Source organism: Mirounga leonina, unplaced genomic scaffold (genome assembly GCF_011800145.1).
Source record: "Mirounga leonina isolate KUSES-001 unplaced genomic scaffold, KU_Mleo_1.0 Mir_91, whole genome shotgun sequence".
In the NCBI taxonomy this organism is placed as follows: Eukaryota; Metazoa; Chordata; class Mammalia; order Carnivora; family Phocidae; genus Mirounga; species Mirounga leonina.
In genome coordinates this window covers 10,542,064-10,553,614 of record NW_023270839.1, presented here as the reverse complement: position 1 = coordinate 10,553,614, position 11,551 = coordinate 10,542,064, and the positions used below count along the sequence as shown (strand labels likewise).

The 11,551-nt window shown below is 38.5% G+C and overlaps 1 protein-coding gene across 2 annotated transcripts in view; it reads left to right on the top strand.

Annotated features, from left to right (window-relative positions):
- The window catches only part of LOC118003699 (olfactory receptor 4F15), a 38,499-nt gene extending 27,626 nt beyond the window's left edge, over positions 1-10,873 (top strand). Inside the window, exons 1-2 of one of the 2 annotated variants that reach the window (XM_034994801.1) lie at positions 4,859-5,459; positions 9,486-10,873. In XM_034994801.1, coding sequence (XP_034850692.1) covers positions 9,529-10,458 — 930 coding nt within the window. In that variant the 5' untranslated portion in view covers positions 4,859-5,459; positions 9,486-9,528 and the 3' untranslated portion in view covers positions 10,459-10,873. Of the gene's footprint in view, positions 1-4,858; positions 5,460-9,485 lie in introns of those variants that run through there. The other variant, XM_034994800.1, reaches the window with a different exon arrangement.
- The last annotated feature ends 678 nt before the right edge of the window (positions 10,874-11,551 follow it).

The following is an 11,551-nucleotide window of genomic DNA, read 5'->3' as shown; positions in this document are numbered from 1 at the left end:
AGCCTCAGCTCCTGCTTCTTGACAGAGTATAGAAGGATAGCTTAGAGCTGAAAGATAATAGTTCATAGAGCCCACACAGTTACTTAGAAAATTATTAAAATTCAGTTGGGGGGGGTCTCATGGTTTTTTAACTTTAAGGTAAATCATCTCATAGAGTTTTCCTATTTTAAAAAGTTTCAGGTACTGGAAAAGTAGTTAATTTGCTCAAGATCCTAAAGGGAATATATGGAAGATTTAAATCCAGAGTCTAGGTTGCCAGGCTCCTGGTCCTTTGCTGCCTTCTGTCACTTTAGATCTTATTTCCTCAGTGGTTAAGTGTCATGTATCCATTGGGCTGTTAAGTTGTCACTGACAGGTACCAGTATATTATTCACCTTGTCTCCTGAATGTCTGTTCGCCAAATTGCAGAGCTTCAACAAATGTTCATGAATGATTTTCACTTAATAAATCTATTCGGCCCTATTTTTAAATTTCTTTTCTGATTTCTTGTTTCATTTAAATAGAGCTTTCATTCTGGACAGTTTTAGTGTTACCAAGAAGTTGCCAAGGTATTCCAGGGAGTTCCTATACAGCCCTCGACCAGCTTCAGTTTCAACTGTTTCTTCTAATGTTATCATCTTATATCTCTGCGGTCCATTTGTGGTACACTGAGAGATCAACACTGGTACATTCCTATTAACTCAATGCTAGACTGTGTTCAGATTTCACCAGTGTTTCCAAAAGTAGCCAGATCCTGGAGACCCCTGATATTCTAGGCATTCCCTTTTCACATCTGATTCATAAGAATTCTGGAGAAAGAACTTGAGTGCCAGGTAGAGCCCCAGTGGAAATATGGCAGTGGCTGTATTCTAACCAGTGTGCATATATTTTAGAATTTTAACAAATATGTTCATTACACAGCTGTGTTTCAGCTGAAATAAACATTATTGGAAAATGGGTGTTGGAGAAGTTGTGGCAGGTGACCCCAATACTTGTATAATCATATGCAGTAGCCCTGAGGTAACTCGGGTGTCTGCCATTAGGTATTAGTGATCAGACAGTCAAAAAGTTGTGCATACCCACCATAGATTACTATGTGATATCTGGGAATAATAGACCTGATGTCCACATAGCAACTTGGGCTAAGTGAAATAAAATATTTAGAATGGTACATACAACAATATTTTATATGTATGTGCATAGAAAACATTCTGCATGTTTTATGATAGCAAATGGAATACCGTCGTAGGATTGCAGGATTCTTGTCTCACCGAGTTGAAGAATGAATCTCATGGACACAAAAAGGTGAAGTGGAGTGAAGTTTATTAAGTGAGGGTGAGAACAGGAAGGAAAGAAAAAGCTCTCTGGAGTGAGAGGGGTCCCAAATGGCTTGCCACTGAGGGCTTTTAGAGCCGGCCTTTTTTTTTTTTTTTTGAAGATTTTATTTATTTATTTGAGAGAGAGAGAGCACATGAGAGCGGGGAGGGTCAGAGGGAGAAGCAGACTCCCCGCTGAGCAGGGAGCCCGATGCGGGACTCGATTCTGGGACTCCAGGATCATGACCTGAGCCTAAAGCAGTCGCTCAACCAACTGAGCCACCCAGGCGCCCAAGTGCCAGCCTTTTATTGAGAACTGACTGGGAAGCTTGTGGCCTTGAGATATTTGTGCTGTCTTGGTTTGTTCCCTTATCTCTTATTCTGCTCTGTTTCAGTCTCCACCTGCCAGGAATAGTTTCAGAGCCTAGTCAGGGGAGTCAGGAGCCTCCTATCTCTCCTGCCTATACCTTAGCTTCTTCCCTATTCATGGGACAGGACCTGTGGGCAGAAAGAGCTGTACTGAGACTGTGAGGAGTGACTGATTGTATACTTTTTAATTAGTGGGGGTTAGGGATAGCACCAGTCTCCAAGGAATCTGGAAGCAAGGCTTTCAGGACCTTGAGGGGCCAGCTTCTGCCAAGATAAGGTTACTTTTAAACATTAAGACATTAAGGCAGCCACGAGTTCCTTGAGAAAGGTCACGCTCTGCCTGCTTCAGGTATCTATCAATGGGCTACAAGCTGTAAGATTTTATTTATTTTATTTTTAAAAAAGATTTTATTTATTTGACAGTGAGAGGGAGAGAGAGAGAGCGAAAGAAAGTACAAGCAAGGGGAGTGGCAGAGGGAGAGGGAGAAGCAGGGTTCCCACTGAGCAGGAAGCCCGATGCGGGGCTCGATCCCAGGACCCTGAGATCACGACCTGAGCCGAAGGCAGGCACTTAACCAACTGAAACACACAGGTGACCCTGCAAGGAGATTTTAGTTTAAGCTGCATTTCTTTTGCTTTTGTTTCCCACATCAATACCATGCTACATTTAAAATATACTAGAATGGTTGCCTCTGAGGAAAAGGAATTAGAAAGAGAGAATGGATATTAATGGGAATAAGTAAGTAAAATAAGAGAGGGACCCTCCGTAAATCAATGCTGATAATGTACCATGAAATGAGGGATATGATTACCTCAATCTCTTGCACTTGAGGCTAAAAAAGATAGACACAAGTCTTGTTACTTTCTCTTAATATTTTGAAGTGAAGTTTCTAATTCATATTATAGGAATATGATTTCAAATAACAAGCACAGTAAGGGACAATGGAATTATTTCAGTGACTGGATTTTTTGGTGAAGTTCAACAAACACACTGATTGCCCCCTTGATTGCAAGACAGTGTACAAGCTGTTTTGGAAGAAGCAAATATGAGTGAGACAGAGCTGTATCTTCAAAGTGGTTATTACAATGCAGTAAATTTATTATTTATAAGAGTCATATTGTATGCTCTTTTTTTTTTTGTATGCTCTTTTTTACCAAAAGTTTTTTTATCTCATTCTTTCACTTGCCTAGTTCATTTACATTTAGAGAAAAATCGATATTTATAAGGCTGTTCCATATAATTTGTAAAAATCTCTTGGAAAGTGAGTATTACCAAATTATCCAGGGATGTTTTTATTATTCATGATAGGATTTAAAGTGGCAAAAAATTTTGAGATTAATTTTCTTAAAAACTCTAGTGTCATTCCTTCCCCCTGTGACTCATTATCAATACTTCCCTTTGTTGCTTCAATCAAAGTGAATATATTTTTAGGAGACAATTTTCTTGATTAAATGACTTCAGTTTTGCAACCCCAGTTCACAACAGCATTAGTTGGTCATCCAGTTCAGTTATTTAGCTATATTTTCCATTTTTAGAAACATTTTATATACCTCTGTGGGTTCAAGATAATAGTCCGTGAATAGCTCCAAGGGAAGGATGGAGTGAAGTTGACAAGAGACGAAGGTATTAAACTAGATAAACTTCAATGACAAGGAAAACTCATGTAATGGTTTGCTGTTTGTCTCTTTCAATTATGTTTTGGCCCAGAGGCAGGAAGAAACAGGTGGTGATGGGGAGATGATGAACAGAGCAGGAGAATAAATAACAAATGGTTGTCAACATGAATAACTGAATTAACCTTAAGTTTTAACTAGGACTTGGAAATGACTTGGAGATCCAAAGATGCAACTGAAGATACACTGCAGAGTCTGGAGTCCACACTGTGGTCAGGACCAGGATGCAGGCTAGGTTGTTAACTGTACCAAGGGATCTTTAGGGAAGTTATTAGCACTAAAATTAAATACAAATATGTGTGCCATCATAACAAGCTTACTTTACCTCTGTCTTTAGGGAACGAAGAAATAAAGAGAAAGTTCATTAGGTATATGTGATAAGTGGAATTAAAAAAATAAAACTCCAATTTCATAGATCACGATGGAGAAAGTGTAATTAAAACCTGCTTAGAAGAAAAATATCTAGGGAACTAACTCACCCTAACGTAAACTAATGTAGTGTAGGTTAAAATTAGGTGGTGGAAGAATGGAGAAAAAAGTAGGGAACTAAATATGTAATGTTCCACAACCAGTAATCAATCCTCCTGATTTTGTGTTCTTTAAATGTTCGCTAGAATTTTTTCTAGGTCACTGCAGTGAGATGTTTGGTGGTGAAATGGGGGTGGTTAGGCAGAGTGCCAAAGATGAAGGCATAGAAGATAATCCTATGAAGGAGGACTAAAGGAATCGAGGTGGTTAAAACTAGAGGGCACAGACAAGTGATCGTTATTTGCTTTTACCAAGTTCAAGGATATCAAACATTTATCTGAGGGAGTTGCTGACAATGTCTTTATGTTCACAGAGAAAGAATCAAGTGGCCATCAGCTTACTTGAAAGAATGAGAGATTTTCTTTTCGTAAGGATGAACCTTTTGGACTGTTATGTTAATAAAAAGCGGGACGCCAAGGAAGAAAATGCAGTTTCAAACCATGTAAACTGTAGAGGAACTGACATGTCCAGGATGGAGAAACAAAAGAAAGGAACTGTGTCAGAACAATATCTCTTCCAACTGAGTGATTTTATTAATTGGGGATAATGAACATCTTTCTTTTTTTTCAGAACATTTTAAAATGTAAAATTCCCATGTATCTATTCTAAGGGGTTCCCCAATTCTGATTCCATTTAAATCAAACACTTATTTATTTATTTATTAAAGATTTTTATTTCTTTATTTGAGAGAGAGAGACGGAGAGAGAGTGAGTGCATGAGCAAGGGGGAAGGGCAGAGGGAGAAGGAGAAGCAGGCTCTCTGCTGAGCAGGTAGCCCGATGGACATGGGGCTCGGTCCCTGGACTCCAGGATCATGACCTGAGCCAAAGGAAGGGGCTTAACCAACTGAGACACCCAGGTGACCCTAAATAAAGACATTTAAATGATAATTCCATAAGGAGGGCACTTGATGGAATGAGCACTGGGTGTTACATGGAACTGATGAATCGCTAAATTCTACTCCTGAAACAAATAATACACTATATGCTAACTAACTTGAATTAAAAAAAAAATTAAAAATAAATGATGATTCCATTAAATGCTGCAGAATATGGGTTTTCTGCATACCATGATCATTTACATGGTCTAAATAAAGAACGGCTGTAATTCGTGTCATAATTCTTGATTGTAATAGCTAGACTAGAACTAGAGAAGTGAGTGGAATATCTTCTAATGGCAATGGCCTTAAAGGAGCAGTGCTGTTTCCATGGAAGTCTGCAATGTCCCAAGGTGCCTGAGCACCCAGAACCTAGTGTCTCTTTCTAGAAGCTGTTGAATAGTTGAAGACAGGACCTGGGTAAGTTTCCAGATCTCCCATTTGTGAGTTGTATTATTTGGCTTTTTTGTTCTTTTAGGGATGTAAAGTAGGTACCTTTTGTCCTTGGCCCATTTATCCTTCTCAGATTTAGCTCTCATTCCTGGAGTCTGGCTCTCCCCTCCTGAGCTCACCTGTTCTTGCTCTGTCTTCTGCAGCAACCAATCCAAGCTCATCCTTCTTGGGTAATGAGTCTGGTTTAAAATGAATCAGTTATTTCTTCATTGTGGAAATCATCATTTCTTGCCACATAAGATCTCAGCGAAGGAGAGCCATCTGGTAACTTATTTGTTTGTCTATAGTAGCATAATATGGCACCTTTCCCTTAAGCAATGTAAGTAAAACTAGGGGATGCAGTATGTTAGTCAAAAGTTAGGGAATGCAGTGTTAGTCAAAAAGAAAGCAACTCTAATGCTAGTAAGAAGCAATTCTGAGCTGCTGGACTTTTGAGACTGCACATCTGAATGAGCTTCCAGTCTGCCATTTCTTACTGTTTGCCACAATTTTCCCTCTAACTGACCATCTTGGACTCCTGCAGCATTCAAAAACCCAATTTCCTGTTGTCTTCCTTTTCGTCATCTTTCCATCAATTTCCTTTCTGATTTTAAAAATGTATTTAATTTTCTTTTTCTCCAAAATTGTCCTTTTTACCTTCTGGCTAGATTCTAGTTTTATGGAAGTTTTACACAGAAATATATATATATATATATATATATATTTTTTTTTTCTGATTGACTCAGTAAATCCTTTATTGATTATGTTAATCCTATTCCTTACAAAATTATTAACAGTCAGGTTTATCAGTATTTCTTTTATCTTCTCACTTGTTATTTTCTTTTCTTTTTTTAAGAGAGAAAGAGTGTGTGAGCAAGTGAGGTGGGGGGAGGAACAGAGGGAAAGGGAGAGAGAGAATCTTAAGCAGGCTCCATGCTCATGTGGAGTCTGACGTGGGGCTTGATCTCAAGACCCTGAGATCATGACCTGAGCTGAAATCAAGAGTTGGATGCTTAACCGACTGAGTCGACCAGTGGCCCCATCACTTTTTTGTTTTGTTTTTGTTTTTGTTTTTGCTCTTCACATTTTAATTTGGAGGAAGCACCACTTATATTTACAGGTCATAGTATATTCTCACTGTTATTCCTACTTCATGGAAGCCTTGGAAGAGTTTTGGCTAACACACTTTTCCCTTTAGCGATCAGAAGGAATGCTTTTTGCCTTATTTTTCTGCCCATTCCTAGAAAAATTTTGATTAGTTAGTTCATACTTCATGATATGGAGGTTTGGTTTTAGGTCATAAAACAGCTTAAACAACTTTCACTTAAAATTGTCCTGCTAACTGCTACCTAAGTACTTGTTGAATGAATGAGTGAATTAGCCAAGAAATCCAGCCAGCATCATTTCTGAGCTGCTTTTCAGTCAGAATGAACAACTATGGTACACAATTCACCCCAAGTGTCTTGTACCATATTTAGGGAGATAAAACCCATGCATATTTATCAGAAAGCCATTGAAAAATTACTGTGACAGAAATCATAGATGTAAAAATTCAGATAAAAAATAAGTCAGAATACTGAGAGGAGACTCTGTGAATGTGGAAATTGAACTGGAAAGAAGCAGAGTGTTTGTGACTCTGTATTTGATGAATTACAGCATTTCTTCAAGTGTTCTTATCCTTTCTAGGGAAGGAAATCTGTATATAACAGACCAGAACTGCATTTTCTGTCATGAATATGGACTTCACAAAGGCAGGAATTCTTGTCCATGCTGTATTCTCAGTGCCCGGAATGGTAGTTGGCATTCTGGGCACTCAAAAATATTTGCTGAATTAATGAACAAAAGTCATATCAAAATCATTCAGAGAAGCACTCAGGATAAAATGATATACCTAGTTGTCCAAGAACATATTGATTGGCTGATTATCTTAGATAATCCAAAGATAAGTTCCTCATCATTGGTGAATATTAGTTGGTCAGACTTGGTCCTAGATATAATAGGAGTCAGAAGCGTCTTATGTGTAGTTTCAGGGAGAAGGTCCCGATGCACTACCTGTCCTTCCTCCTTCAATATCTCTTCCGTTTTCCTGAGAGCTCTCTGAAAGTTCCTTTGTCAGATTCATTGTTAGTGATAAAGTTTTCTTTTTCCCCCTAAAACTCTGTTCACTTGTGAGAAGTTGTGGTGTACAGAATAATGGCCCCAAAATATCCATTTGTTAATCCCCGAGCCTGTGAATATATTACTTTACATGGCACAAGGGACTTTGTCAATGTGATTAAGAATTTTGAGATGGGCAAATTATCCTGGATTATCTGCATAATGTAATCATAAGAATCCTACCTTACAAGTGGAAGGCAGAATGGTCGGAATCAGAGAGGAGATGTGATGACAGTTGGCAGAGTTTGGAGTGATGTACTTTGAAGAGGGAGGAAGGGGTCATGAAGTAAAGAATGCAGGCAACCTTGGAAGAGGAAGGTAGTGGATAGTCTCCTAGGTCCTCTAGAAGGAATGCAGCTCTGCTGACACCTCGATTCTAGCTTGGAAGACCCATTTTGGGCTTCTCATTTTCAGAACTGTGAGATCACACATTTGTGTTTTGGTAGGCCACTAAATTCCCAGTAATTTGTTACTGCAGAAATAGAGAATGAATACAAATAGAACTAATATGAAGTTCTATTTAGGGCAAAGAACATTCAGTGGGAGCCATGGGTTCTTGATCCTCTATAAACCCTCCTACCAATTGACTTTGTGATAATGAGCAGGTCACCTCATATATCTCTTTCTATATAAATTATTTCATTGGTATAACATGGAGTCATGGAGTTGTACTAAATCAGAAACAGCTACTGAGCAGTGGACCTCTGATGATTTATTTCTGGTAGGTTTTTTTTTTTTTTATCCTTAAAGAACTGTAATTGTGTCCTAGTTACCCATGCTGCAGTTTGGCTACTGTCCCTTAGTTCTTTTTGTGCCCATTATCCTTGTAACTCAATTGTGACCCTCTCTCAATTGCAGACACAGATATTGTCTGGCTGTTTTCACCAGTTTTATTTTCCTGTTACTCTTTTATCCATTCCAAATGTATTTTGAGAAAGAAAAAAGACTGTTATGTGGGAGAGTTCTTATCTTTGGGGCTCCAATGACTCTCCATCTCTGTCTTTGTCTGTCTACTAGTGGAGGAGATTATTTGCCTCAGGTCAACACATGTGTTATGTTAGAAATTGTGAATTTTTTGGAAAGTAAGCATAATTAAAAGATAAAATATTTTTTTCCATTTGAAACATATACAAGGCTTTCTATTTGCTATTTTAAATTAATAGTTGAGACCCTATATTTCATTTGATGACAGAGTTCTCTTGTGAAATAATTATGTTGTGTAGTTAAACAATTGCATGATGAGGCCTGGGATCCTATGATAACTCCTGACTGATACCACAAAATATATGATTAATGTGAACTTTGGTGGATTATGATAAACTCTCATGACTGCAGGAGTCATTCTTAAGTACCTTTAATTTCTTAAGTACCTTAAGTACCTTAATTTCTTCATTCAACCAGTGTGAAGCACTCATTAAATAAGTGGTTGTGTTAGTCACCACAGGTGATTGTGATGGAGGTGGGGAATACGCATATGAACTAAGATGATTCCTGTACCCAAGAAACTACACGTTAATTTGAGAAATGGAAATTTATATAATTGGGAGAGGCAGAGTGAAATCAATGATAACAGTGCAGAGAGAGTAGAGAGACTGAGGCAGATCTGGAAGGTTTCACAAGGGAGGGAGCATTTGAACTGGGACATTGAAATTGGGACAGTAAAGAATAGAATGAGAAATTTTGAAAGCTGAAAGAAGGAAAACGTTTAAAGTCTAATCAAGCAATAGGAATAACAGAACAGAGACTTTGAAAACTGTATGCTATGTATGAGGAATTGTTAGGTGACTCATATGAGTGGCTGAAATCCTATCCATTCATAAGAAGTCCTAGTCAAAAGTATTTGAGGTTGACCTTGTATGTTACTGAAGTAGAATGGAGGGCAGGAGAAAATAAGAAATAGCCATGTGATAGTAGAAGAAAGCAGAAGGGAAACAGGTCCAGAGATGGAATTTATTTAGTTGTAGCAGTTTTGAATTCATACTGGCATTGGGAACCAGCTGGCTCCTCTAAGTAGAAGTCCAATGTGCATGTGATGAAGATTATTTGGCTGTGGGAGTTGTTAATATGATGACTGTTTTCATGGGCTGGAGGCTTCCTTTTGTGAACACCAATACTTGCCTAGGAAATCATTTTTCATTTTCTTTCTTCCTTTAGGGAAACATGAAAACCGATCCTGGTGTCTGAAGCAATAGACGGAATGAACCAGTCGATAGTATCAGAGTTTGTGTTCCTGGGACTCACGAATTCATGGGAGATCCAACTTCTCCTTTTTGTTTTCTCCTTTTTGTTCTACTTGGCAAGCATGATGGGAAACCTTGTCATTGTGTTCACTGTAACCTTGGATGCTCATCTACATTCGCCTATGTATTTCCTCCTGGCAAACCTCTCCGTCATTGATATGTTGTTTTGCTCAATCACAGCCCCTAAAATGATTTGTGATATTTTTAAGAAGCACAAGGCCATCTCTTTTTGTGGATGTATTACGCAGATCTTCTTTAGCCATGCTGTTGGGGGCACTGAGATGGTGCTGCTCATTGCCATGGCCTTTGACAGATATGTGGCCATATGTAAGCCTCTGCACTACTTGAGCATCATGAGCCCAAAGATATGTCTATACTTTTTAGTCACTTCTTGGGTCATTGGGCTCATCCATTCATTGGTTCAATTAGTTTTTGTGGTAGATTTGCCTTTTTGTGGCCCTAATGTATTGGATAGTTTTTATTGTGACCTTCCCCGGCTCCTCAGACTTGCCTGCACAAACACCCAAGAACTGGAGTTCATGGTTACTGTCAATAGTGGGCTCATTTCTGTGGGCTCCTTTATCCTGCTGGTCATTTCATATGTCTTCATTTTGTTTACTGTTTGGAAGCATTCCTCTGGTGGCTCATCCAAGGCTGTCTCCACACTGTTAGCTCATATCACTGTGGTGGTTTTGTTCTTTGGGCCACTGATGTTTTTCTACACATGGCCTTCTCCCACATCACACCTGGATAAATATCTTGCTATTTTTGATGCAGTTATCACTCCTTTTCTGAATCCAGTCATCTATACATTCAGGAACAAAGAGATGAAAGTGGCAATGAGGAGACTGTGCAGTCGTCTTGTGTATTACAGGAAGATTTTGTGAACGGATGGTGTAAGATATGAAATCACAGATTCTCCCTCATGCTGGTTATAGAAAAGACATTATGCAATTTTAGAAAAATCCCCAACACTTAGGACATGTTATACGCCTAGAAATCTACTATCTATGATATTATGATATCTATTTCACCATTAAGTTAGAAGTCATGTTTTTTTTTGATACTCTGTACATCAAAGTGCTAAAAAGTGAATAATACATGTTTTGTAACCTACATGGTTAGGAGAATGCTATCATGTAATTGAGTAAATAAAAAGGTTTTATGTTTTTCCTACATTGGACAGATTATTCTATTGATAGAGAAATTACGCATTTACATCATCCTCCATCTACTTACTATTCAAGTTTATATCTTTTTTTTTTTAAAGATTTTATTTATTTATTTGAGAGAGAGAATGAGAGAGAGAAAGCATGAGAGGGGGGAGGGTCAGAGGGAGAAGCAGACTCCCTGCCGAGCAGGGAGCCAGATGCGGGACTCGATCCCAGGACTCCAGGATCATGACCTGAGCCGAAGGCAGTCACCCAACCAACTGAGCCACCCAGATGCCCCTCAAGTTTATATCTTGATTTCAATTCTCTTTGTTGCTATTCTGTTTGCTTCTTATTTCTCCATTTTCTGCATCCTTTGCATCCTTATCAGGCACTCTGGAAATTGTTAACCCTATGTTAGATTTTTGAAAGTTAAAGGTAGAATGAATTGTCAATATCTTTTGTTCTAACTCCTTCTTTTGCACTAGCTATAACCCAAGAATTGAGGGGTGACATCAATTAGCCTAAGGCACACAGCCAGAAATCACCAGAGATCCAGGCACCAGAAACCATGTTCCTGGTTGCCAGGTTAGTCCCCCTTCACGTTCAAATGATTTTGTATTTGAATTTCTGTGCATATGCTAGTCTTTCAGCTTTTCTTATGGGTCTGTTTGTACAAAGAGCTCTACATGTCTTATGTGTATTCCTTCTTTCTGGTAAATTGTCATTACATTTAGCACTTCCTTATTGTTTCTAAATCTTTTCTTAGTTTCTACCATGACCATACATTTCCTTGTTCAGGTCCTACCAAAGCTGAGTCTTAAGACAA